This window comes from Ylistrum balloti, unplaced genomic scaffold (genome assembly GCF_031769215.1).
Source record: "Ylistrum balloti isolate Yb309-2 unplaced genomic scaffold, AGI_CSIRO_Ybal_v1 Utg369782, whole genome shotgun sequence".
NCBI classification, from domain to species: domain Eukaryota; kingdom Metazoa; phylum Mollusca; class Bivalvia; order Pectinida; family Pectinidae; genus Ylistrum; species Ylistrum balloti.
In genome coordinates, this window is record NW_026781970.1 from 3,289,177 (window position 1) to 3,314,743 (window position 25,567).

The 25,567-nt window shown below is 34.4% G+C and overlaps 1 protein-coding gene and 1 non-coding gene across 2 annotated transcripts; both read right to left on the minus strand.

Moving 5' to 3' along the window:
* Positions 1-1,581: 1,581 nt before the first annotated feature.
* Positions 1,582-25,306, minus strand: LOC132544148 (basal body-orientation factor 1-like). The gene is made up of 11 exons (XM_060207722.1): positions 25,253-25,306; positions 21,355-21,471; positions 19,746-19,869; positions 16,593-16,802; positions 14,954-15,034; positions 14,658-14,728; positions 14,075-14,288; positions 13,016-13,287; positions 10,017-10,169; positions 3,244-3,426; positions 1,582-2,501 (listed from the first exon to the last, which is right to left on the minus strand). The coding sequence occupies exons 1-11, from the start codon at positions 25,297-25,299 to the stop codon at positions 2,375-2,377; spliced, it is 1,599 nt and encodes a 532-aa protein (XP_060063705.1). The 5' UTR covers positions 25,300-25,306; the 3' UTR covers positions 1,582-2,374.
* LOC132544221 (U6 spliceosomal RNA) lies at positions 22,627-22,733 on the minus strand. The gene has a single exon (XR_009553990.1). It is a non-coding gene; the product is annotated as a U6 spliceosomal RNA (small nuclear RNA).
* Positions 25,307-25,567: the final 261 nt, after the last annotated feature.

Below are 25,567 nucleotides of genomic sequence, written 5' to 3' on the forward strand. Positions count from 1 at the left end.
TTTAATATGGGTCAAGGTTATTTCTTTTCGCAAACTTGGTCATGCTTTTACCATATAAACCTATATCTCAAATGCCATGTTTTTGTGCCTTTTAGCTAGTCAGAAGAAATCTATGAAGGACATAACAAATTTCAGCCCTGAAACCATGAATAACGGTCAAGGTAATTCCTTTTCCCAAAAATACTAGGGCTTCCTCCAAGAATCCCACCACCTAAATGCAATCTTGTCAGTCACTTTCAGTAGGTCATGAGATCATGTCAGCCAGTTTCAGTAACTTCTACCAATAATGTAGTGTTGTCAGTCGGTTTCAGTAACTCCTTTCAATGATGAAATCTCTAACTAGTTTCAGTAAGTCCCTTCAATAATGAAATATTATCTGCCAGTTTTATTGAGTTCTACCAATGATGAAACCTTGTCAGCCAGTTTCAGTAACTTCAACCAATGATGAAATCTCCTGTGCCAGTTTCAGTATTAAGATCTTTCATTAATGAAATCTTCACACCAAGTTTCAGTAAATCCTTTCGATGATGAAATATTGTCAACCAGTTTCAGTAAGTCCTATCAATGATGAAATCTTATCAGCCGGTTTCTGTAAGTCCTGTCAATGATGAAATGTAGTCAACAAGTTTCAAAAAGTCCTGTCAATGATGAAATGTGGTCAGCACATTTCAAAACATCTGTCAATGATGAAATCTGGTCAGCAAGTTTCAAAAAGTCCTGTCAATGATTAAATCTCTGCTGCCTGTTTTATTAACTCCAGTCACTGGTGAAATCTCCTGAACCAGTTTTAGTAAGTCCTATCAAATTTTGTTGGCCAGTTTCAGAAAGTTCTGTCATTGATGAAATCTTCTCTGTTTCATTAAGTGTTCTATTAGTGTTGAAATCTTCGGTAAATCCTGTTTAAAATGAAATCTTGTCTTCATTTAGTCCTGTTTATCATCAAATCCTGTCTTCAGTAAGTCCTGTTTATCATCAAATCCTATCTTCAGTAAGTCCTGTTTATGACAAATCCTGTCTTTAGTAAGTCCTAATAATGAAAAAACCTATCTGAAGTAAGTCCTGCTTACGACAAATCCTGTCTTCAGTAAGTTCTGTTTATGACAAATCCTGTCTTTAGTAAGTCCTGTTTATGACAAATCCTGTCTTTAGTAAGTCCTAATAATGAAAAAACCTATCTGAAGTAAGTCCTGCTTATGACAAATCCTGTCTTCAGTAAGTCCTGTTTATCATCAAATCCTATCTTCAGTAAGTCCTGTTTATGACAAATCCTGTCTTTAGTAAGTCCTAATAATGAAAAAACCTATCTGAAGTAAGTCCTGCTTACGACAAATCCTGTCTTCAGTAAGTTCTGTTTATGACAAATCCTGTCTTTAGTAAGTCCTAATAATGATAAAACCTATCTGAAGTAAGTCCTGCTTATGACAAATCCTGTCTTCAGTAAGTTCTGTTTATGATCAAATCCTGTCTTCAGTTAGTCCTTTCAATCTTGTAAAGTCTTTTCTGTCTGTTTTTATTTCCAGTTGAATATCAGTTCCTGCTTAGTGTGTAATGGAATAATCTGCTACAGTGTAGTCACAAACATGTTTATTTTCAATACACATGTGTATATTTATTAGGTCTATCATATTTAGGTCAGTACTACTAACATTACTCATTCTCTCCCTCTAACACTATGAATCTTTCTCTCTCACTCAATCAAACCTATAACAGATATATATATAAAGAGAAGGAGAGACATATATATATATGAAATATTAACTTTAAATTTTTCCATTCAATGACATTTTTTCTGCTGAATGTCTCTCAGGATTTAAATTTCTACAGAAAATCCAGCACAGAGAACAGTATCATCTGTAGTGTGGGAACCTTTCAATACTTTTATAAGATGTGCACTCTTTTTAGAAAAATGAATTTGGCATCACGGTTAGGTCCAATACTGGAGTAAAAATGTTTTAGGCACAAATGATGGATTAACTTTCAGTGCTGAGGTTTTGTTCTTCAGCTGATGTAATACACAGTTCATGTCTTTTTTTGGCATCCTGTCATGATAGGCCTTTATTAGACCCCAGCATTGAAATAAAATATTTCGGCATCTAGACCTAGACAACACCAGTTGTCAACTCCAAATTGTGAGAATTAGGATTTCATGAATGTCACTTCGAAAATAACAAATTTTCCAAAGTTGACTTCTGTTGCCATAAATAAAGGTGTTTAATATCTATCTGAAGGACTTTTATGTGACCACCAGTAAAGGATGTGGCTATATTCACACAAACACTTCTATGTAACCACCGCCAGAGAACGTGACTCAATCCACATAAACACTTCTATGTGGCCAACGGTGGAGGATGGGGCTCCATACACACAAACACTTCTATATGGCTAACGGTGGAGGATGGGGCTCCATCCATGCCTTTTGTAGCTCTGGGACACCATCTTGCCCTAGGGCAGGGTCCATTTGGGCCTGGGTTAGGAATGTAGCACCAGAATCATCTTCAGTTCTGAAACATATCAACTGGAATTTTAGATTCCAAGATATCTTTGGAAACAAGAAACAAAAAAGAAAATAATAAACAAACATCCTGAGCTTTTGATGAATGGTAAAATGAATTTTGCCATGACTAGAGAAATGATGAGCATTATGATATAGTAATTGGTAATCTTGTGCTGTTCCTTTTAAGTTTAAGTAAAAAGAAGTGACATGACTTTACTATTCATTGAATAACGTGTTTAAATATCTTCCAAATTATACTGGGTTAAAGTATCACTCCAATTTTCCATCTATACTGACTTGAATTATCTTTCCATGTATACTGGATTAAAGGATCTTTCCATCTTTACTTGGATTATGTATATCACCATCTATTCTTGGTTAAAGTATCTCCCTATCTACATTGGGTGAAAGAATTCTCAATCTTTACTAGGTTTAAGTATCTCCCCATCTGTACTTGGTTTATGTATATCACTATCTATTCTTGGTTAAAGGATCTTTCCATCTCTCCTCTATGATCCTTACTGCCTTGTTCATGTTTTATATATCCTCACATTAGGCCCCAGCATCAGTGACAAGTCCTTGAAGGGTGCCAGGTCCTTGAAGGGTGCCAGGAATGTATGATGTAACTGATTTTATTTTCAGTATTAAATGTAATATCTTAATAACCATTGTTGCTGGAATGCGGTCTTATGTTACTTATTGATGTGGTACTGTGCCTATGACGGTGTAATAGGATCGAGGTTACCTACTTTTCTCCCTGTGTGATGCTCAGGCGGTGCTGTCTCTGCTCTATAGATGGAAGGGGAGGGGCCGACAGAGAATTACCTTCTCGTTGCCTACTACCATTCATTCTTGCAAACAGATATCGTAGAATTCTTTCCTTCTGTTCCCAAGTGAGATCCCCAATGTCAACTTTACCTGATATGTCATATCTAAAAGCAACACAAAGTAAATTAATGTTGTAACATTTAACCAATCAATCCATTGTTTGACTGTAAAAACTGTGTCTAATTTTAGTTATATCTAACCAAAAAAGCTAGACTTGAGATTAGAACAAGTGGTGCACAGCTACAAACGCAGTATCAAAATGTAATACTTTGTCAACCATTAAAACTACATATTCTACACTACATAACAATATGTGAAAAAAAATGAAGACATTCCAACATGCCATGCTTGGTAAGAACAGAGTCAGCATTCTTGACATGCACATTCACAGTACCGTGGGAGCACTGATGGCAAATACATGTAGAATGATGTCATAATTGATGTTTGTATTCTTATAAAGTTATCCTAAAACTAATCATTATTACAATTCAAAATTGAACTTTTGAAAGATCACTTTGAGTGATCATTTTATGAAAGATATCTATATATCATATACATTATTACAAGTGGTTTTTTTTTGTAGGTTACTCAGACTCCAGAAATATTGAGGGTCAGTCAGATGTATATTTGTCTCAAACATTCCTCCTCCCTTCATCAACAAAAAAAATTCTGACAACGGTCTATATTCCTGTTTAACTAAAAGATGAACGGTATAAACTTGGAGTACTGATTCTGTGAACATGAATGACATTTTGTGTATAATTATCATGAAATATCAGAGCTACATATGCCATAATGATGTTTAAGGCCATAATGCAGCTATTAATCCAATGAGATAAATAGATTTTATTCTGAGGTGAAACAAACACATGAGTTTTTATACACCTGTCAAAGTTAACAAGTTGAGTATGGTACAGACAGTTTGACAGGAAGGAATTGTCCATTCAATAGTTTTGTAGTTCTTAAGATGTTACTGAAAGATTGGTATATGTTCAGGTGTGAGCTGTGATGATATACTGTGGATATGTGAAATGTAACATTTATAGTGTGACCTTTAACCTCACAAACCCCAAATAACTGATGCACTTACTTGACCTTCCTCCTGACAGATGTGAAAAGAAGAAAATATGGACTGATCATGACTTTGTTGATAATAACAATGAAAAGAACAAATAACATGTAACAAGGGTGCAGAAAGAATTCATGGGGAATTGTCTGTGTGGAGTTACACAGGATAGAGACAGCACAGGGAACTGTCTGTGTGGAGTAACACAGGATAGAGACAACACAGGGAACTGTCTGTGTGGAGTTGCACAGGTGATGGACAACACAGGGAACTGTCTGTGTGGAGTTACACAGGATAGAGACAACACAGGCAACTGTCTGTGTAGAGTTACACAGGTGATGGACAACAGAGGGAACTGTCTGTGTGGAGTTACACAGGATAGAGACAACACAGGCAACTGTCTGTGTAGAGTTACACAGGTGATGGACAACAGAGGGAACTGTCTGTGTGGAGTTACACAGGATAGAGACAACACAACAAACTGTCTGTGTGGAGTTACACAGGTGATGGACAACAGAGGGAACTGTCTGTGTGGAGTTACACAGGATAGAGACAACACAGGGAACTGTCTGTGTGGAGTTACACAGGATAGAGACAACACAGCAAACTGTGTGGAGTTACACAGGATAGAGACAACACAACAAACTGTCTGTGTGGAGTTACACAGGATAGAGACAACACAACAAACTGTCTGTGTGGAGTTACACAGGATAGAGACAACACAGGGAACTGTCTGTGTGGAGTTACACAGGATAGAGACAACAGAGGGAACTGTCTGTGTGGAGTTACACAGGATAGAGACAACACAGGGAACTGTCTGTGTGGAGTTACACAGATAGAGATAACAGAGGGAATTGTCTGTGTGGAGTTACACAGGATAGAGACAATACAGGTAACTGTTGGTGTGGGGCCACACAGGTGATGGACAACAGAGGGAACTGTCAGTTTGGGGCCACACAGGTGATGGACAACAGAGGGAACTGCCAGTGTGGGGCCACACAGGTGATGGACAACAGTGGGGACTATCAATGTGAAGCTACACAGGTGATGGACAACAGTGGGGACTATCAATGTGAAGCTACACAGGTGATGGACAACAGTGGGGACTATCAATGTGAAGCTACACAGGTGATGGACAACAGTGGGGACTATCAATGTGAAGCTACACAGGTGATGGACAACAGTGGGGACTATCATTGTGAAGCTACACAGGTGATGGACAATAGGTCCTCTCTAAGCTATAACAAGGTCCTCTCTAAGCTATAACTAGGTCCTCTCTAAGCTATAACTAGGTTGTCTCTAAGCTATAATTAGGTCCTCTCTAAGCTATAACTAGGTCCTCTCTAAGCTATAACTAGGTCCTCTCTAAGCTATAATTAGGTCCTCTCTAAGCTATAACAAGGTCGTCTCTAAGCTATAACTAGGTCCTCTCTAAGCTATAACAAGGTCGTCTCTAAGCTATAATTAGGTCCTCTCTAAGCTATAATCAGGTCCTCTCTAAGCTATAACTAGGTCCTCTCTAAGCTATAACTAGGTCCTCTCTAAGCTATAACAAGGTCGTCTCTAAGCTATAATTAGGTCCTCTCTAAGCTATAATTAGGTCCTCTCTAAGCTATAACTAGGTCCTCTCTAAGCTATAACTAGGTCCTCTCTAAGCTATAACTAGGTCCTCTCTAAGCTATAACTAAGTCCTCTCTAAGCTATAACTAGGTCCTCTCTAAGCTATAACAAGGTCCTCTCTAAGCTATATCAAAAGGTCCTCTCTAAGCTATAACTAGGTCCTCTCTAAGCTATAACAAGGTCCTCTCTAAGCTATAACAAGGTCCTCTCTAAGCTATAACTAGGTCCTCTCTAAGCTATAACAAGGTCCTCTCTAAGCTATAACTAGGTCCTCTCTAAGCTATAACTAGGTCCTCTCTAAGCTATAACTAGGTCCTCTCTAAGCTATAACTAGGTCCCATCTAAGCTATAACTAAGTCCTCTCTAAGCTATAACTAGGTCCTCTCTAAGCTATAACAAGGTCGTCTCTAAGCTATAACAAGGTCCTCTCTAAGCTATAACTAGGTCCTCTCTAAGCTATAACTAGGTCCTCTCTAAGCTATAACTAAGTCCTCTCTAAGCTATAACTAAGTCCTCTCTAAGCTATAATTAGGTCCTCTCTAAGCTATAACTAGGTCCTCTCTAAGCTATAACTAAGTCCTCTCTAAGCTATAACAAGGTCCTCTCTAAGCTATAACTAAGTCCTCTCTAAGCTATAACTAAGTCCTCTCTAAGCTATAATTAGGTCCTCTCTAAGCTATAACTAAGTCCTCTCTAAGCTATAATTAGGTCCTCTCTAAGCTAAAACAAGGTCCTCTCTAAGCTATAACTAAGTCCTCTCTAAGCTATAACAAGGTCCCATCTAAGCTATAACAAAGGTCGTCTCTAAGCTATAACTAGGTCCTCTCTAAGCTATAACTAAGTCCTCTCTAAGCTATAATTAGGTCCTCTCTAAGCTATAACTAGGTCCTCTCTAAGCTATAACTAGGTCCTCTCTAAGCTATAACTAGGTCCTCTCTAAGCTATAACAAGGTCCTCTCTAAGCTATAACTAGGTCCTCTCTAAGCTATAACTAGGTCGTCTCTAAGCTATAACAAGGTCCTCTCTAAGCTATAACTAGGTCCTCTCTAAGCTATAACAAGGTCGTCTCTAAGCTATAACTAGGTCCTCTCTAAGCTATAACTAAGTCCTCTCTAAGCTATAACTAGGTCCTCTCTAAGCTATAACTAGGTCCTCTCTAAGCTATAACTAGGTCTTTTGTAGTACACCCTATACAAAATCAGTCCTAGCTATAACAAGGTTTTTTGTAACACACTTGTTACACAATGAGTCCTGGTCATGACTAGGTCCCCTGTGTATAAGGACTATCTGCACACAGCTACACAACAGCTAGACAACATAACAAAGCTAGATAACACAGCCAGACAACATAGCTAGACAACATTTATCAATAAAAATGTAAAATATATCCATAGCACATAATGGCAGCTGATGTGTACAACAAAAAACATCAATTTAAACATTTGATGATAAGTTTGATATATAATGTTCTTGAAATGCTGATGCACCATGATAATTGTTAGGCAGTGCATTCTCAAACCAATGCCTGACCAAAGAAACACCATGAAATTCAAGCTTCAAGATATCATAGCAAATCATTTCATACATGGACATCCTAGATATGCCAAAAGCTGTATGATAAAAATATTTCTTTGACCTTGATGTACCAAAACATTGATTCTCAAACCTTATATCATCCATGTTTTCTTTCATGTTTAGATTTGACTTAATATTTGTACTTGAATTATTAGAAGGTAAATGTACCAAAATTGAAGAAACATTTTAATCTCTTCTTAATGTTTTACATTTACCTAATTAAAGGACAAAAAATACAGGTTCTCTGATCTGATATGTACATGTATAAGGATAAAGTACTTTGTGTAACACTGTAAGTAAACAAGAGATCGCAAAGGGACCTTGGCACCCGACATTGTTTGATCTTTATTTGCTCTTTGAAAGTTGGATCTTTTCCGTTCTTTTCACTTCTCTGTTTTTGCTCTTAATGATAAGACATTTGAACATTCCTTTGCAGAAATTGTGATCAAAATGTTTACCTGCCAAATCCAAAATGGCCACCTGGAAGCCATTTTATTTCTTCTTATCACAAGGAGAGATAAAAAGGGAACGTACGTATGAAATTCGAGAGACATCCATTCAGTACTTCTCAAGAAATGGCAATAACAATCTTTACTAGGCAAAATCTAAGGTGGCTGCCTGTTGGCCATTTTATTTTTCCTATCAGTCCCAAATTCAAATAGGCACAACTCAGGAACTAAGGAACCCTATACATGAAATTTGAGAATGAACTATTCAGGAGGTCTCAAGAAATAGTGATAACAAACTTTCAAAGTCAAAATCTAAAACCTTTCAACCATTATGTTTTTCTGATCAGTTCCAATATTACATTGGCATAACTAGATACCAAGGGGAACCTCAATATGAAATTTGAGAGAGATCCATTCAGTACTCCTCGAGAAATAGCGATAACAAACATTGATTACGGACGGATGACAGAGGGATGGACCACAGACACAGAGCGATCTGAATAGCCCACCATCTGACATATAACATAGACGTCCATATATTATGATTCTCTGTTATGGTTATACACTAGTATCTATATATATATATATATATACAGACATATAACACAGATGTCCTTACATTCTGATTCTCTGTTATGGTTATACACTAGTATCTATATATATACAGACATATAACACAGATGCCCTTATATTCTGATTCTCTGTTATGGTTATACACTAGTATCTATATATATATATATATATATATATATATATATATATACAGACATATAACACAGATGTCCTTATATTCTGATTCTCTGTTATGTTTATACACCAGTATCTATATATACAGACATATAACACAGATGCCCTTATATTCTGATTCTCTGTTATGGTTATACACTAGTATCTATATATATATATATATATATATATATATACATACAGACATATAACACAGATGTCCTTATATTCTGATTCTCTGTTATGTTTATACACCAGTATCTATATATATATATAGATGTCCATACATATAACATCTGTTATGTTTATACACCAGTATCTATATATACAGACATATAACACAGATGTCCTTATATTCTGATTCTCTGTTATGGTTATACACTAGTATCTATATATACAGACATATAACACAGATGTCCTTATATTCTGATTCTCTGTTATGGTTATACACTAGTATCTATATATACAGATTTATAACACAGATGTCCTTATATTCTGATTCTCTGTTATGTTTATACACCAGTATCTATATATACAGACATATAACACAGATGTCCTTATATTCTGATTCTCTGTTATGGTTATACACTAGTATCTATATATATATACAGACATATAACACAGATGTCCTTACAGTCTGATTATTGGCCATGTAATCCAGCTAGCCCTTTTACAAGTAGCGGAACTGGTTTATTTCAGCAAAGCTAAATGTCTAATTCCAACACCTTATGTAATTTTACCATAGACATATATACTACACATGGAAATATCAGGGTGTCAGAATATGAATAGAAACAAGTAGTGAACGGTTTTGTATTCAAATTAATTAAATCATTTTGGATTATTGATATACAGCATTCTATGTATATTGCTTCACAATATTTTTTCTAATTTCCATTGCAGCTCACAAAATCTTCCCAATATCCATAATAATTCTCATTTTATAATAAAAATTAGGGAATTATTAAAAGTTTTGTTTAGAATTCTAACAGATATCCTCTCAACAAGGCCCTCTACAAAATGAAAGTTAACAAGAAAATTTAAACTACATTGCATGCATTTCAATATTATATAAATGCAAGAAATATATAAAGGTATTATAATTATAATATACGGTTATAATCTGTCGCAATTCAAAACAATATTATAATCATACTTCAATAATGGGGTCAAAGGATGAGACAAGTTTTTTTTCAAAAAGGAATTTAATCAAATGTTTGAAGCTACCGAGTTACAGATCAACATAAATGTAACTTACAGAGTTTCGGCAGCCTCTAAATCCTTGTACACACTGTTTGTGCTCTGGTCAGATTTATTGAAAGTCCTAATTCTAGGGTAATCTCCCTTTCCAGAGAATGCTTTCAGCATCCTCTGTTGATAAGCCCCCTGGGCATCTCTGCGATATTGAGCCCTGAAAAATATCAAGTTTATTTGTCAATTTCATCAAGGAAGCATCCTGAGTGGTCACTAGGAACAGTGTAGTATCAAGCTGTCTGAATGATACACAAATCATTTGTGATTTTCCAATTCATTGAAATAACATGAAGCTAACATATCCAGGCATTTGTAACCAATCCGACTGAAGACATATCTAAAAAGCTGGGTTTGAATTATGAACAACTCAGAAAAGTTGTAGTAATATGGTCTTTAATGAATTTATTGATTAATGAGAAACAGCTGATTCTATTGAAATCATTCAATGATATTTTACAATTTTGCATTATTCGTGTTTTCTTTTCTTTTATTTAAAATCATTTCTTTATTTTCAGTATCTTTTTGTTGTGATAAATTGTAATTAACTAAGACATTCCGATATGTTCATAAAAGCACAATTCGTATTGAGGGATAACTAAAACTAGTTATGTTACAGTAAATTTAACATAAATGACTCCGTCAGTTATTCAATTAACTTGAGTTAAATTGTAGTTATTTCCAATTACTCCAATGGCATGGAAAGTTAATTCTGTAAACTTTGGAATTGATAAATGTAACTGTATATTAACAAAAAAAACTGTAAATATAAAGATTAACTTGAGTTAATTTTACATCTGTAAGTTATTTAATTAACTTGTGTCAATTTGATGAATGAGTAAATGAGAATGGTATCTGTAAATATTGATAAATATTAATGCCAAAATCAATCAAATATCTACCTTAGTATAAAAATACATAAATCAACCATATTGTGCAGAATGATAGGCACTTTCAATGTGCTGTTGCTCAATGTGAAAATGAGAAATAAAAATGAAGACAAAACAATTCTGATATAATAAGAGACAGATATGTGAATGAACATTGAAAATAATTGTGTAGAAGGTGAGCCCTAGATAAGACCGTACAATCATTGTATCATGATGTGATTGGCTTTTGTGGGAAGTAGACGACACTTGATGCAGAGCTGTACTGGTGTAAGGACAATCATTATCATTGCAGACCATTAGTGTGTGAAAAGTAAAAGATCACAAGTGCAAATTAATGTCTTAGACCTTAAGATCAAATTTTGACATAACTTCATTTCATCACTTCGGTATAACAACAAGATATGTAAAATGACAATGTTTTAAGTAAATTCTATGCCACCAACAAAGAATATAACAGAATCTTTACATTAAACCTAAAACTATGATTTGTTGAAATTAGGCCACAGTTAAAACATGGATGAAATGTGTCACCGTTGTTGCTGAAAGGTAAATGCAACAAAGACCATCCATTTCTGAGCTTCCTGAGAGACAAAAACAGTCACAGGTAGGATGTATTGAACAACAAATCACAAATTTTCACCTGAGGTTTTTTGTAGGCAAACACTGTTTTGACTGAGGTATTACTTTAAGTATTCAAATGTCACCTGCATCTGGTTATTTGTTTTGGATGACAATAAAGCAGAATTTTCATGAAAATCAGCTATCAATGTAACATACTTAAAAAAAAAACTAAAATTTGAAATATATGTGGCTCAATGATTCAATATATATGCCAATGTACATGTTTCCTAAAACAGACTGGTTCATTACCGCTTAAAAACATGTGGAACTTCTGAAGTATCAAAATAAGCGTGCATCAACTTTTGTAAAGCAAACAGATACAGCCACAACTATTGAGGAAAATAATGACTCCATGAGAACATATTACAGCATGCTACATGAACAAGAGTTACCTGTAAAGGTTCAAAGATTTACCTGTAGTCAGAGGTACCCACCCATATCTACCTCAGTATTTTATCCACGGAAGTCTAATGGTAAAGCAATAATTCACATAACAAACGTGTAAAAGACAATATATAACAGCCCTTATATAGTCTTAATATTCACTTGGTACCTTGTGTATAAAATAACTCTGATATACCCTTGTTTGTGTGTGTACATTGTATATATATAATGCCCCTTATGTACCCCTGATACTCACATGTGTACATTGTATATATATAATGCCCCTTATGTACCCGATACTCACATGTGTACATTGTATATATATAATGCCCCTTATGTACCCGATACTCACATGTGTACATTGTATATATATATAATGCCCCTTATGTACCCGATACTCACATGTGTACATTGTATATATATAATGCCCCTTATGTACCCCTGATACTCACATGTGTATCGTGTATATAATTAATATATATATTATACCCCTTATGTACCCATTAAATATATTCAAGTGTTTACCTTGCATGTATATATAATGCTCCTTATATACAAACAATATTTACAAGAATTTTTTTAATTTTAACATTTATTGAAATTTGTTGTATATGTATGTTTTTATGTATATGTTGCTTAACAAAAACAGACAATTTCAATTACTATATATACTTGTATATAAAAGTTATATATGTTTTTATAAGGGGTATTATATGTATATAAAACCCTATACATACAAGTGCAGATATATCTATTTACATTGTTTAATATCTGTTCAAGACAAGGAAACATACAGTGTTTGGAGTTTGGTATCTTTAGCATGATAAGTTAATATGATATTCTTTGTGTTATAAAAAAATTGAAAGCAACAGAGTTCCACTTAACCAGTTATGTATCAGGAACATAAATCACCCACATAGTTAAAAACCATATGTAATGTAGAACTTCAATAACAAAAAGCTCAAATTTCAGCAAAGACTAGAGGCTATTTACTAAGGTTCCCTAGCAGTTCCATGCATCTCGTCAACCATGATTAATTTCAAATGTCTGATAGTTTCTCAACTACTATTGAAAACATTACAGATTGATGTATCAGCACAAATCAACTTACTGGTTGGCTGCAATTTCATGCCTGACTTGCTCAAGTGATTCGAGGAAGAATCTTTCCAGTTCTGTTCGCTGATCCAGTATATTTTTCGCAAGTTTCTTCACCTTATTCATTTCCTTATTTTTCAGTTCTATAACTCGCTGGAGTTTTGCAATCTCAATCTTTGCAGCCTCATTTTCAATACGTGACCTTTCCATCGCTGCTTTCTTGTCAGTTTTAAATTCCCTAGCCATGTGACTAAGGGATTGTTCCAGTGTTTGCACTTTTTCATTCAACTATGGACAAGAACAGAATAACAATCAAAATTTCAGCTAATCATGATATGAGAAGTTTTTATTTAAAAAGAAAGTCCTTTTTCTATTGAGAAAATCAACATTTGATGTCTTTAATATCATGCTTATATCTTTGTTGTTTTACCTGTGATATAAATCCCTTCTGTTATTTTACCTGTATACATTGACTGTGGTATAAATCCCTTCTGTTGTTTTACCTGTACACAACACCTGTGGTATAAATTCCTTCTGCTGTTTTACCTGTACACAACACCTGTGGTATAAATTCCTTCTGCTGTTTTACCTGTATACATTGACAGTGGTATAAATCCCTTCTGTTGTTTTACCTGTACACAACACCTGAGGTATAAATTCCTTCTGCTGTTTTACCTGTACACAACACCTGTGGTATAAATTCCTTCTGCTGTTTTACCTGTATACATTGACTGTGGTATAAATCCCTTCTGTTGTTTTACCTGTACACAACACCTGTGGTATAAATTCCTTCTGCTGTTTCATCTGTATACATTGACTGTGGTATAAATCCCTTCTGTTGTTTTACCTGTACACAACACCTGTGGTATAAATTCCTTCTGCTGTTTTACCTGTACACAACACCTGTGGTATAAATTCCTTCTGCTGTTTTACCTGTACACAACACCTGTGGTATAAATTCCTTCTGCTGTTTTACCTGTACACAACACCTGTGGTATAAATTCCTTCTGCTGTTTTACCTGTACACAACACCTGTGGTATAAATCCCTTCTGTTGTTTTACCTGCCCAACTTACCTGTCGTATAAGTTCCTTCTGTTGTTTTGACTGTACAACTTTTTCTTGTACAATCATGTCGTTGAGTTCTTTCTCCCCTGACAAATTTTCATTTTCATCTGTTAATTTTTCCTTCACTTTCTTCAGCATTTCTCCCTCCTTCAGATGGTAATTGAGAGCCTCTGACAACCGAACATTCTCTTTGTATACAGATTTTGTTGTCTCGTCTAAATTTCTGTAAAGTATATCAGAACAATTCTGTGATTGTCAACTCCACATGATGCCATTTAGTTAACAATTCAATCTAAATTTAAAACAAAATAACTTCTGCTGATATTTATTCTTGAGGAAAGGAAGTTGATCACAAACAAGCCATCTCCTGTTATATTCCTGAGAGAGGGCAAGGGAGGGTGGGCTGCTTACTACTTTTGTGTATCTTCCAGGAAAGGTGGGGGAGGGGGGTTTCTTACAGATAATGAATCCCCCTCCCTGGTTCTCATCAATCTTTATTCACTGAGGATGGCAGCTAATTTGTGGTAAAATATGAATGCTCTACATTTCCAAGTTGCAGTAAATCTATTGCATCAATATGCATCACACTTACGTAATAGCTTCTGTGTGGGCACGCTCAGCCAATTCTGCAATCTTCTGGTTTGCTTCCTGTTGAAGTCGCATCTGTGATAGACAAAACACAAAAAAGACTATACTAACAGTATGTTTCAGTTACTTATTATGTGTTGTTTACCTTCACTGCATTAAAATTATGTTTTAAGATAGCTTTTCATTATCTTTACATCTTTAAAAGGTGATCATAAACCATCAAGATTGTTTGCATCAAACAACAGATAAACAACAGATAGAGTTATCTCTGAAACTCATTTCTTGGCCTAATATACAAACCTTCTCTTCAAAAAATTTCTGTTCCATTCGTGAGAGTGTAGCTTTATGATCTCGGTTAGCATTGTACATAGATTCTTTTATCTGAAATACGGAAAAGTAAAATGATTCCATCAAAGAAATATGCATTTAACATGTGATGATAATAACATTTAAGTATGACCCACAGGAATTGTGAGTTCAGCAATTACATTACAACATCAAAAGGAATATTGCTGCATAAGATTTTACTGTGGTACAAGTTTGAAAAAGCATTATATATTGCAATATTTTAAAACTAATATGTTTGCTTTGTAATGCCGTTTTCAGATGTAGAGATTAGATAACAAGAGGGTCATGCACATCCCATAACAGTCACTTGACAATTGATGGATGGACAAACCATAGAATTTGCTGATAGTTATGTAACAAATTTGAAGGATTTAGATTTTGAACATTGCTAGAAAGTATCAGAAACTCATACATAGTAGGTTTACAGTTGTGCAATCATGATATAAAACAGCTACTGTTGTTTCCATGTTGAAGCTTTGACTAGGCTAAAGAATTTCACGTTTCTTCTCCTTAACAAATTGAACATTGTAAATATTTTCTCAACGGTGCAAATAAAACTTGAGAAATAATTTCCGTATTGGGTCCCAGCTTTGTGATAAAAAAGAAGTAAAAATAGCTCCGCAAACGCGGGCAATAACCCACAGCCTTATTATAAAGTTGGAAATGTGTGGATGAGGTGAGTGGAAAGTTATCTGAAGAATGAGATCACCAGAGATCACCATTTTCACTGAGCATTTTGGCTCTATGGACGTAAATAAGCCTGTGCAAGACCCAGCATTAATACAAAATTGATTCCCCTTCACCCAAGTATGCTTCAGACCAAAGGAAGAGAGAATACTGATATTTCTACAAAAGACGTTTCTTAAAAAATGTGCTATATTTCCCATATTTGACCCCAACCCTTCTTCCCAAGGGGTTTATACAAAGTTGATTCTCTTCAATCATTCCTACATGAATAGTAGGGCTTGGGCCCTATCCCTCCTGCCCCAGGGAGGCGAGACCTTATATTTATACAAAATTAATTTCCTTTCCCCCAAGAATGCTTTGGACAAAATTTGGGCTATTCCATTCATTCCTAAAGGAGAAGTGGGATTTTAAACAATTTGCAAGATTTATTCTTTAGTGCCCCATCCCTCATGCCCCTAGCTGCTGAGAAACAACATTTATACTAGCTTGGTTTCCCTTCCTCTAAGAATGCTTCTAACCAAATTTGGTCAAAATCTTTTCAGTCATTCATGACAAGTAGCAATTTTTAGTAAAAAGTTGACGGTCCTTAGGACCAGCTGAGCTAAAAAACACAATGAAAAAAAAAAAACAATAAAATATACAATAGATGAAAACCTTCCAATAGAATTGGAAAAATGCCCGTCATCAAACGAGTGGTAATAGTCAGCTCTCTACGTTCCTGTTCTAATTAGTGTAGGGTCTACTTTACTGATACTGAAGTTCAACTTCCTTACTCTCAATTCAATAGAGAAACAGTTGCCATGGCAATGACTGCAACACAATTAGTGAAACAATATGGAAAAGGGCAGCAATTATCTAAAAGACAGCAATGTGATAACTGGGTGAATGGTATGAATGAACAGACCTCATCAAGATCCTTCTGCATCTGCCCTCTCTTTCGTCGAAACTCTTTCACTTGCTTGAGTTCCGTCTGTAGAAGGTCTACTTCACGACTACGTTCTGACAGTCTCTCCTCTAACTCATTGATCTGTTGACTGAAATCCTCCACAATGTTCTCCTTGTCTTTTCTGTGTTCTTTTTTCTGGTCCCGAATAGACTGCTGCAGTTTCTCCAGCTTAAACAAAAATACAGACAATTAGATGGCTGCACTTTCTCCAGCTTAAACAAAAATACAAACAATTAGATTTTCAGCACCCTAGTAGCTTCTTTCCTTGAGGGATACTAGTCAAACTAAATATACTTGTTAGAAAAGCATTGTCAGTGTCCTAACAGTTTCATTCCTCCAGGGATTCTCATCAAACTTCATACACCAATAAAACATCCAATCATCTTGGACAAATTCATGTATCAGGATTGTTGGACCTAGGTCAATGCCTATGGTTGAGAAAACTTATAAATCATTCAAATGTAATAGTTTATGGAGCCCGTAAGACAGCGATAATCAATATACTTGTAAAAGGCATGCAATCTGAACGTTTCTTACTGTAGTTACTAAACCAAATAATTTTATTACAGAAACTACCTTTATTACTGTAGTTACTAAACCAAATAATTTTATAACAGAAACTACCTTTATTACTGTAGCTACTAAACCAAATAATTTTATTACAGAAACTACCTTTAATACTGTAGCTACTAAACCAAATAATTTTATTACAGAAACTACCTTTCTTACTGTAGTTACTAAACCTAATGTGTTTATTACAGAAACTACCTTTCTTACTGTAGTTACTAAACCTTATGTGTTTATTACAGAAACTACCTTTCTTACTGTAGCTACTAAACCAAATAATTTTATTACAGAAACTACCTTTAATACTGTAGCTACTAAACCAAATAATTTTATTACAGAAACTACCTTTCTTACTGTAGTTACTAAACCTAATGTGTTTATTACAGAAAAACCTAATGTGTTTATTACAGAAACTACCTTTCTTACTGTAGTTACTAAACCTAATGTGTTTATTACAGTAACTGCCTTTCGTACTCTACTTACTAAACCTAATGTGTTTATTACAGTAACTACCTTTCTTACTGTAGTTACTAAACCTAATGTGTTTATTACAGAAACTACCTTTCTTACTGTAGTTACTAAACCAAATAATTTTATTACAGAAACTACCTTTCTTACTGTAGTTACTAAACCTAATGTGTTTATTACAGAAACTACCTTTATTACTGTAGTTACTAAACCAAATAATTTTATTACAGAAACTACCTTTCTTACTGTAGTTACTAAACCTAATGTGTTTATTACAGAAACTACCTTTCTTACTGTAGCTACTAAACCTTATGTGTTTATTACAGTAACTACCTTTCTTACTGTAGTTACTAAACCTAATGTGTTTATTACAGAAACTACCTTTCTTACTGTAGTTACTAAACCTAATGTGTTTATTACAGAAACTACCTTTCTTACTGTAGTTACTAAACCAAATAATTTTATTACAGTAACTACCTTTCTTACTGTAGTTACTAAACCTAATGTGTTTATTACAGAAACTACCTTTCTTACTGTAGTTACTAAACCTTATGTGTTTATTACAGTAACTACCTTTATTACTGTAGTTACTAAACCTAATGTGTTTATTACAGTAACTACCTTTATTACTGTAGTTACTAAACCTAATAATTTTATTACAGAAACTACCTTTCTTACTGTAGTTACTAAACCTAATGTGTTTATTACAGTAACTACCTTTATTACTGTAGTTACTAAACCTAATGTGTTTATTACAGTAGCTACCTTTATTACTGTAGTTACTAAACCTAATGTGTTTATTACAGAAACTACCTTTATTACTGTAGTTACTAAACCTAATGTGTTTATTACAGTAACTACCTTTATTACTGTAGTTACTAAACCAAATAATTTTATTACAGAAACTACCTTTCTTACTGTAGTTACTAAACCTAATGTGTTTATTACAGAAACTACCTTTATTACTGTAGTTACTAAACCAAATAATTTTATTACAGAAACTACCTTTCTTACTGTAGTTACTAAACCTAATGTGTTTATTACAGAAACTACCTTTCTTACTGTAGTTACTAAACCAAATAATTTTATTACAGTAACTACCTTTCTTACTGTAGTTACTAAACCTTATGTGTTTATTACAGTAACTACCTTTCATACTCTAGTTACTAAACCTTATGTGTTTATTACAGTGTTCATTTACTAAACCTAATGTGTTTATTACAGTAACTACCTTTCATACTCTAGTTACTAAACCTTATGTGTTTATTACAGTAACTACCTTTCATACTCTAGTTACTAAACCTAATGTGTTTATTACAGTAACTACCTTTCATACTGTAGTTACTAAACCTTATGTGTTTATTACAGTAACTACCTCTTGTACTCTAGTTACTAAACCTAATGTGTTTATTACAGTAACTACCTTTCGTACTCTAGTTACTAAACCTTATGTGTTTATTACAGTAACTACCTCTTGTACTCTAGTTACTAAACCTAATGTGTTTATTACAGTAACTACCTTTCGTACTCTAGTTACTAAACCTTATGTGTTTATTACAGTAACTACCTCTTGTACTCTAGTTACTAAACCTAATGTGTTTATTACAGTAACTACCTTTCATACTGTAGTTACTAAACCTTATGTGTTTATTACAGTAACTACCTTTCATACTCTAGTTACTAAACCTAATGTGTTTATTACAGTAACTACCTTTCATACTGTAGTTACTAAACCTTATGTGTTTATTACAGTAACTACCTCTTGTACTCTAGTTACTAAACCTTATGTGTTTATTACAGTAACTACCTTTCATACTGTAGTTACTAAACCTTATGTGTTTATTACAGTAACTACCTCTTGTACTCTAGTTACTAAACCTTATGTGTTTATTACAGTAACTACCTATTACAGTAACTACCTTTCGTACTGTAGTTACTAAACCTTATGTGTTTATTACAGTAACTACCTCTTGTACTCTAGTTACTAAACCTTATGTGTTTATTACAGTATTGTTTATTTTCTCATATCCAGCTGTTATGCATATGTTAGTATTTTCAGAGTCTTGGCATACTTACAGTGTTATTTTTTTGTTCATCCTTCTTCTGTAAAAGTGTGAAGATTTCAATGGCCTCCTGTTCTGACCTCAACATGGTACTCTGGAGGCCATCGTTCTCCAGCATTAGCCTCTTTGCATGTTCTCTGTCAACACAGAACACAGAAACTCTAACTAGAGAAAAATATTTAGTGCAAAAATGCGAAATGGAAATAGAATGTCTAAGGAGCCACAGAGAAATACATACTGGAGACTTATAGATATTCTTTACCTCAGATGTGGCATACAGATTTTCTTTTTTTTTTTTTATTCTCAGACATAATGACATATTTTTTTTATTTTTCAGAAACTTGTTAATATTTGATAAAACTTTTACATTACATATGGTAAATAAACCACACATTTTGATGATACTGGGGTAATGACAGTAGTAATTCAGATTCTATAGTTCTCTAATTTGTTTAACAGATGCAAGTTTACACAAATACTGGTATTCATCACCAATTTCCCTAAAATGTAGTTTCAGTTCTCTTTCAGAATCCCCATCCATCTTCCAGATTCAATAAGCAAATGCATATTTGAGGTTTTAAACTTAATGGCAATTCGCCTTTATTTTGGCAGAAGTTTCATAAGATGTTTTTGTAGTTCAAAATTTGTTTTCAAAATAGAACATAAGTTCTCTGGAGTTCACCATATCATTAAACCATCTTTGGATAAACTGATCTTCAAATATTTGTTTCATAACCAGTTTCAAATAATCTCCATTAAATGCCCATGTTTCTGGTATTCCCCGATAAAATCTAAGCCAGTTTCTATAAATATATTTTGAATATGTTATTTTAAAAAGAAATTTTGTTTATGAGATTTTTTTGGTATTATAACCATGTTTTGACATATGAAAATCTACAAAGTCACTTAGTGTGACATTCCCTTGTAACCTAAGGTTTAATCATATTTCTTCTACTCTTGATTAGATTCTAAAATATTCTTTTTCCACAACAATTGGTTTTGCAGAATTTTCAACTAAATTGTTGACTGTATTAACTACATCAGATGAGGGAACATAATAGGGTCTATTCACCTGAGGGAATGTGATAAGTACTGTTGATCTTAGCAAATAAGATAAATACTGTTTGTCTACAGGAATGTGATATGCACTGTATATCTGTGGGAATGTAATATGTACTGATGATCTTAGCAAATAAGATATCTGATGGAAGATGAGAAATACTGTTTATCTGATGGAAGATGATAAATACTGTTTATCTGATGGAAGATGATAAACACTGTTTATCTGATGGAATGTGATAAATACTGTTTATCTGATGGAAGATGATAAATACTGTTTATCTGATGGAAGATGATAAACACTGTTTATCTGATGGAATGTGATAAATACTGTTTATCTGATGGAATGTGATAAATACTGTTTATCTGATGGAATGTGATAAATACTGTTTATCTGATGGAATGTGATAAATACTGTTTATCTGATGGAATGTGATAAATACTGTTTATCTGATGGAATGTGATAAATACTGTTTATCTGATGGAAGATGATAAATACTGTTTATCTGATGGAAGATGATAATTACTATTTATCTGTTTACATGAGGATGAAGAAAACCTACCGGTACTCCTGCTTGGCATTTTCTGCCACATCCAGCCTTGCCTCCCATGCTTTAGAATTGGCAACTGCTAACTTTGCGATGGATTCATTCTTCTTTGCTCCCTTTTTCCCCTTTTTCCTGTAAGCAAAACAATAACACTTAATTAGTGAGGAAATTTATTCTTTGGTTTCATCCAGATCATAGACATAAACAATTAAAATTTTGTACTACATGTATCTGTTTACTAATATGTAGCATTTCTGTCAGGCTGACTGGACCCGACAGGATGTCTTTATTTAACAGATTTTACATCCACTGTAACGGCCTTTTGGCCTGTCAGTGGACAAGAAAAGAGAGGAAAATGAGAAGAAGGGAAAGATAGGAAGCGATGGGAAAGAGTGGAATATGCCTGACTCTGTTAGTAAACTAACAGGCAGTGTGTTTTGTATAGCGCCTAGTGCTATTCTTAGAACTTGTATTACGTCAAGCGCCTTCAGTACATTATCAGAGGCCGAATGGCATACTTGACAACCATAGTCTATTTGTGATCTGATAAGAGCTCTAAATATGTTTAATAATGTTTTTTTGTTGGAACCCAGATTGTTGCCTGAAACAAAGGTTAGTCAATTCAGAGCTCTCTTACACAGAACATCAGAACATATCTTACATACTGGTTGCAGGATAATTTTGGGTCCAAAATCAAGCCAAGACACTATTAGCGTACTCAAGGAGCCTGTCGTCTAGATATAGTTCTGTTTTTTTAGTTTTCTAGAGGACATAGTAACAGTTTTCTTTCTCTTTTGAAATTTTGAAGCCCCCTTCATCAGCTTAATCTTGAATTAAGTCTAGTTTTCTGAATGGTCCTGCAATTATTTATGATAACTTTGTTAGTACTACAAATACTGGTATCATCTGTGAACTGGACCATATAAGCTCATAAATTAGTGTATAAATATTGTTTAAGATGTTGATCAAGTTTATTTATAAAGATATCAAACAAAGTAGGGGAGATATCACTACCCTGAAGGATACCATTATCTAGAGATTTCTCCCATGAGCTAGAGATGTTTATCCTTACCTGAATTTTTCCATCTCTAAAAACATGTGTAATGAATCTGGAGATGTTACCAGCAATACTGATTTCTTTAAGTCCTTGCTGCCAGACTAAATCATTTCTTTTTCTAGGTTTAAAAATACTGCTATAGCATGATGCTTTTTACTAAGGGAGTTTTTCACCTCTGACAAGAGCCTGACTAATGAGTCTAGTGTTAATCTGTTGGTTTCTGAAACCATAAAAATATGGTTTGCTTCATGAATTTGCATGTCATATTTGCACAAGGGCCATATTAATCTTCTCTGTATCATTCCAATTTTAATATATGTACTGCCAAAACAAATACAGAATGCCACTAACCCCATACTTTATATACCCTCAGACCTAACAGGATGTCACTGACACCCAGTGTTACATATGTAACACTGGGTGTCAGTGACATCCTGTCGGGTCTGAGGGATCTAAAACACTGGAGGTGTGAAGGATATGTTTCACTTGGGGTCAGTGACATCCAGTCATGATGATGATGAAGATGGTTTATCGTTTCCGTGACTCTACCTGTCACCAGGCATTGTCCGATCGACATGAATCGATTCTCTTAGATGTGCTAGCATCAATATCACTAACTTTTGAGCTGACTAAACACATTCACAACACTGCATCACCAAACTTGCAACTCTACAACGGAGACTTTTCAAGTTGTAATCCAAGCATATGTACGATTCAAACAGATGGTCACTAGTTTCCATCTCAGACTTACAGCTATGAATTATCACACTTGACCACTGGATTCCATCTCAGACTTACAGCTATGAGTTATCACACTAGACCAGTGGATCCCCTCCCAGACTTACAGCTATGAGTTATCACACTTGACCACTGGATCCCCTCCCAGATTTACAGCTATGAGTTATCACACTTGACCACTGGATTCCATCTCAGACTTACAGCTATGAGTTATCACACTTGATCCAAACATATACACATGCAAGAATACAACATCCTTTTTTTGCCAAAAATGAATAAATTGTATGGTTTTGGGAGGAACTGCTACAATATCATTTCTTCCTTTTTTAAAGAAAACTCCACAGGAACATGCTGACAATAACATGTTAGAAAAAATATATGTAAAGAAAGAAGTCACAGTTTTGAATACAATGGGAACAGGAGATAAAAATGTGATGGACTATGAGAAAGAACATGCTCTTTTTTCATAAGCTGAAATTTTCTAAATGTCAAAACTACAACTTCCTATTGGAGTCCATTTGTGATTATGTGTTATAAAAACATCCTCAAACAGTATAAAGTAAATTGACCAAAAATAATAAAAAATTAATTATTTTCCATCTGTTTTGTGACATTCATAGTATAGTAATTTAGTTACTAGTTACATAATTAGTTAATTTGGCAAGTGTATCATCGGTTAATTTGAATTGAATGTAAAGCCATGGGAACCAACTTTGATGGCACAAAGCAATGTATCGGTGAGTGGTCTCGAAGGGTGAAAAAAACCTTCAAGTCGACCTCTATGGGACATTAGCATTGCTGGAAACCCTACCTTTGCTGATGAGTTGAGGAGGAGTTATCACGACATTTTCAACAAAGGGAAACACACCTAAATTTAGTCCAACCGTACAGGAAGAGTTGTTCCAGACTTTATTTCAAGTAGACATGACGGTCGGATCGACAGACAAACAAACAAGCTAATTCCAGTGCTTCAATGCAGAAAGAATGGGGTATAAAAAAAAGCATTTATGGAGGTCTGACAAAGTATGAAAAAAGTAGCAAATTACAAAATCATGATACTACTGAAAAGATAGCAGCATAAATCACAAACACAAACAATAAAGCAAAAATTACATTCCAAAACTAAATGTAGAATATACTTACTCATTATCCCTATTTACGAATGATTTGCATTAATAAAAAGATATAGAAAGTTATTTACACAATTATATGTGTACACATGATGGAAGTCCATAACATGTAGTGTAAATTCAGCTTCAAAAAAAAATTTATCATGACTTTATTGTTCTCTCATGTCAACAATTTATGTTACTCCACAACATGGCGTGCAATTATATGGAAATCATCAATCACTTTAATTACTTCAAACAACAAGAATGACAATTTCACTATTAGCTCAGATATTCTTAATCAGTATTTAAATTAGTAACAAAATCTGAAGACTGTGCCACTTATAAGACTCAGGACACAGTGGTCCTCTACAGACAGCTTTGATAACAAGCAGTCCATGATCCTTCCGGTGATAGGTCCATACTCTATGTTAAAAATGTATTTCATTGGATGTTTCTCCCAGAATTTGTCAAGTCTGTTTTCAAACTGATGGGTATTTGACGATCTTATCACGTGTTCTGGCAAACTGTTGCATATATCGACTACTCGAAAGGTGAAACTGTACTTCCGTAAGTCTTTCTTGCAATGACCTTTCATCAATTTCAATGAATTCCTCCTGCTATTTGTATTGTCGTTCAGTTGCTACAGACCAGACGTTACCCTTTGGTCGTATTTCTCACTAAGTATTTTAAAAACCTATCATATCCCCCCTCATCCGTAGATTCAATCTTTGTACTTTCTTCATGTCCAATGTTATTTTTTCATTCTGGTCGTACGCATTTGCAGATTGTTTAACCAGTCATGGCCGTTCACTCTGAGAGATTGGCAATACCGTGTTCTCGCAGTGCAGTAGGTGGTCACATAATCCGTGTACAGTAGTATGTTCTTACATCTTCTACATCTTACTCTAAGCGCTGTCTTTTTCGTACAGTGTACACACGACATTCATCGACGAAGCAAAAGAGAATTTTCAGTCGTTGATATCATAATGTTATTTTAAATACATACCCCTTTCCCTTCTTCCCCTTCTTTCCTTTCTTGCCCTTCTTGGGCATGGTGATATCCAAGCTGTGTCTAGATGTTTACAAATTCCTCCTTTTCTGAACGGCGGCCATCTTTGTTGACAGTGTTATGGCAACACCAAAACCTCGTTGTGTCGAGACAAGTATTATTTAAAGCTGGAAATTTAATTTGTTTCATATAAAGTGTTTCATTAGTTTTATTACTTAAATATATTCATTTTATTTGTACTTTTAGATAAATAACCAATGTAACACACAAAAAAATCCAGGCAAAATTACGTCACTTCCGTCATAGGGTTAA

Excerpts from the sequence above, each read along its gene's own strand:
- LOC132544148 (XM_060207722.1), bottom strand. The coding sequence starts at position 25,299 with ATGCCCAAGAAGGGCAAGAAAGGAAAGAAGGGGAAGAAGGGAAAGGG. Across the intron at positions 21,472-25,252 it reads AAGGGGAAGAAGGGAAAGGG|GAAAAAGGGGAAAAAGGGAG; the intron begins GTATGTATTTAA and ends TTTTGCTTACAG. Across the intron at positions 16,803-19,745 it reads ATGAACAAAAAAATAACACT|CTGGAGAAACTGCAGCAGTC; the intron begins GTAAGTATGCCA and ends TTTTTGTTTAAG.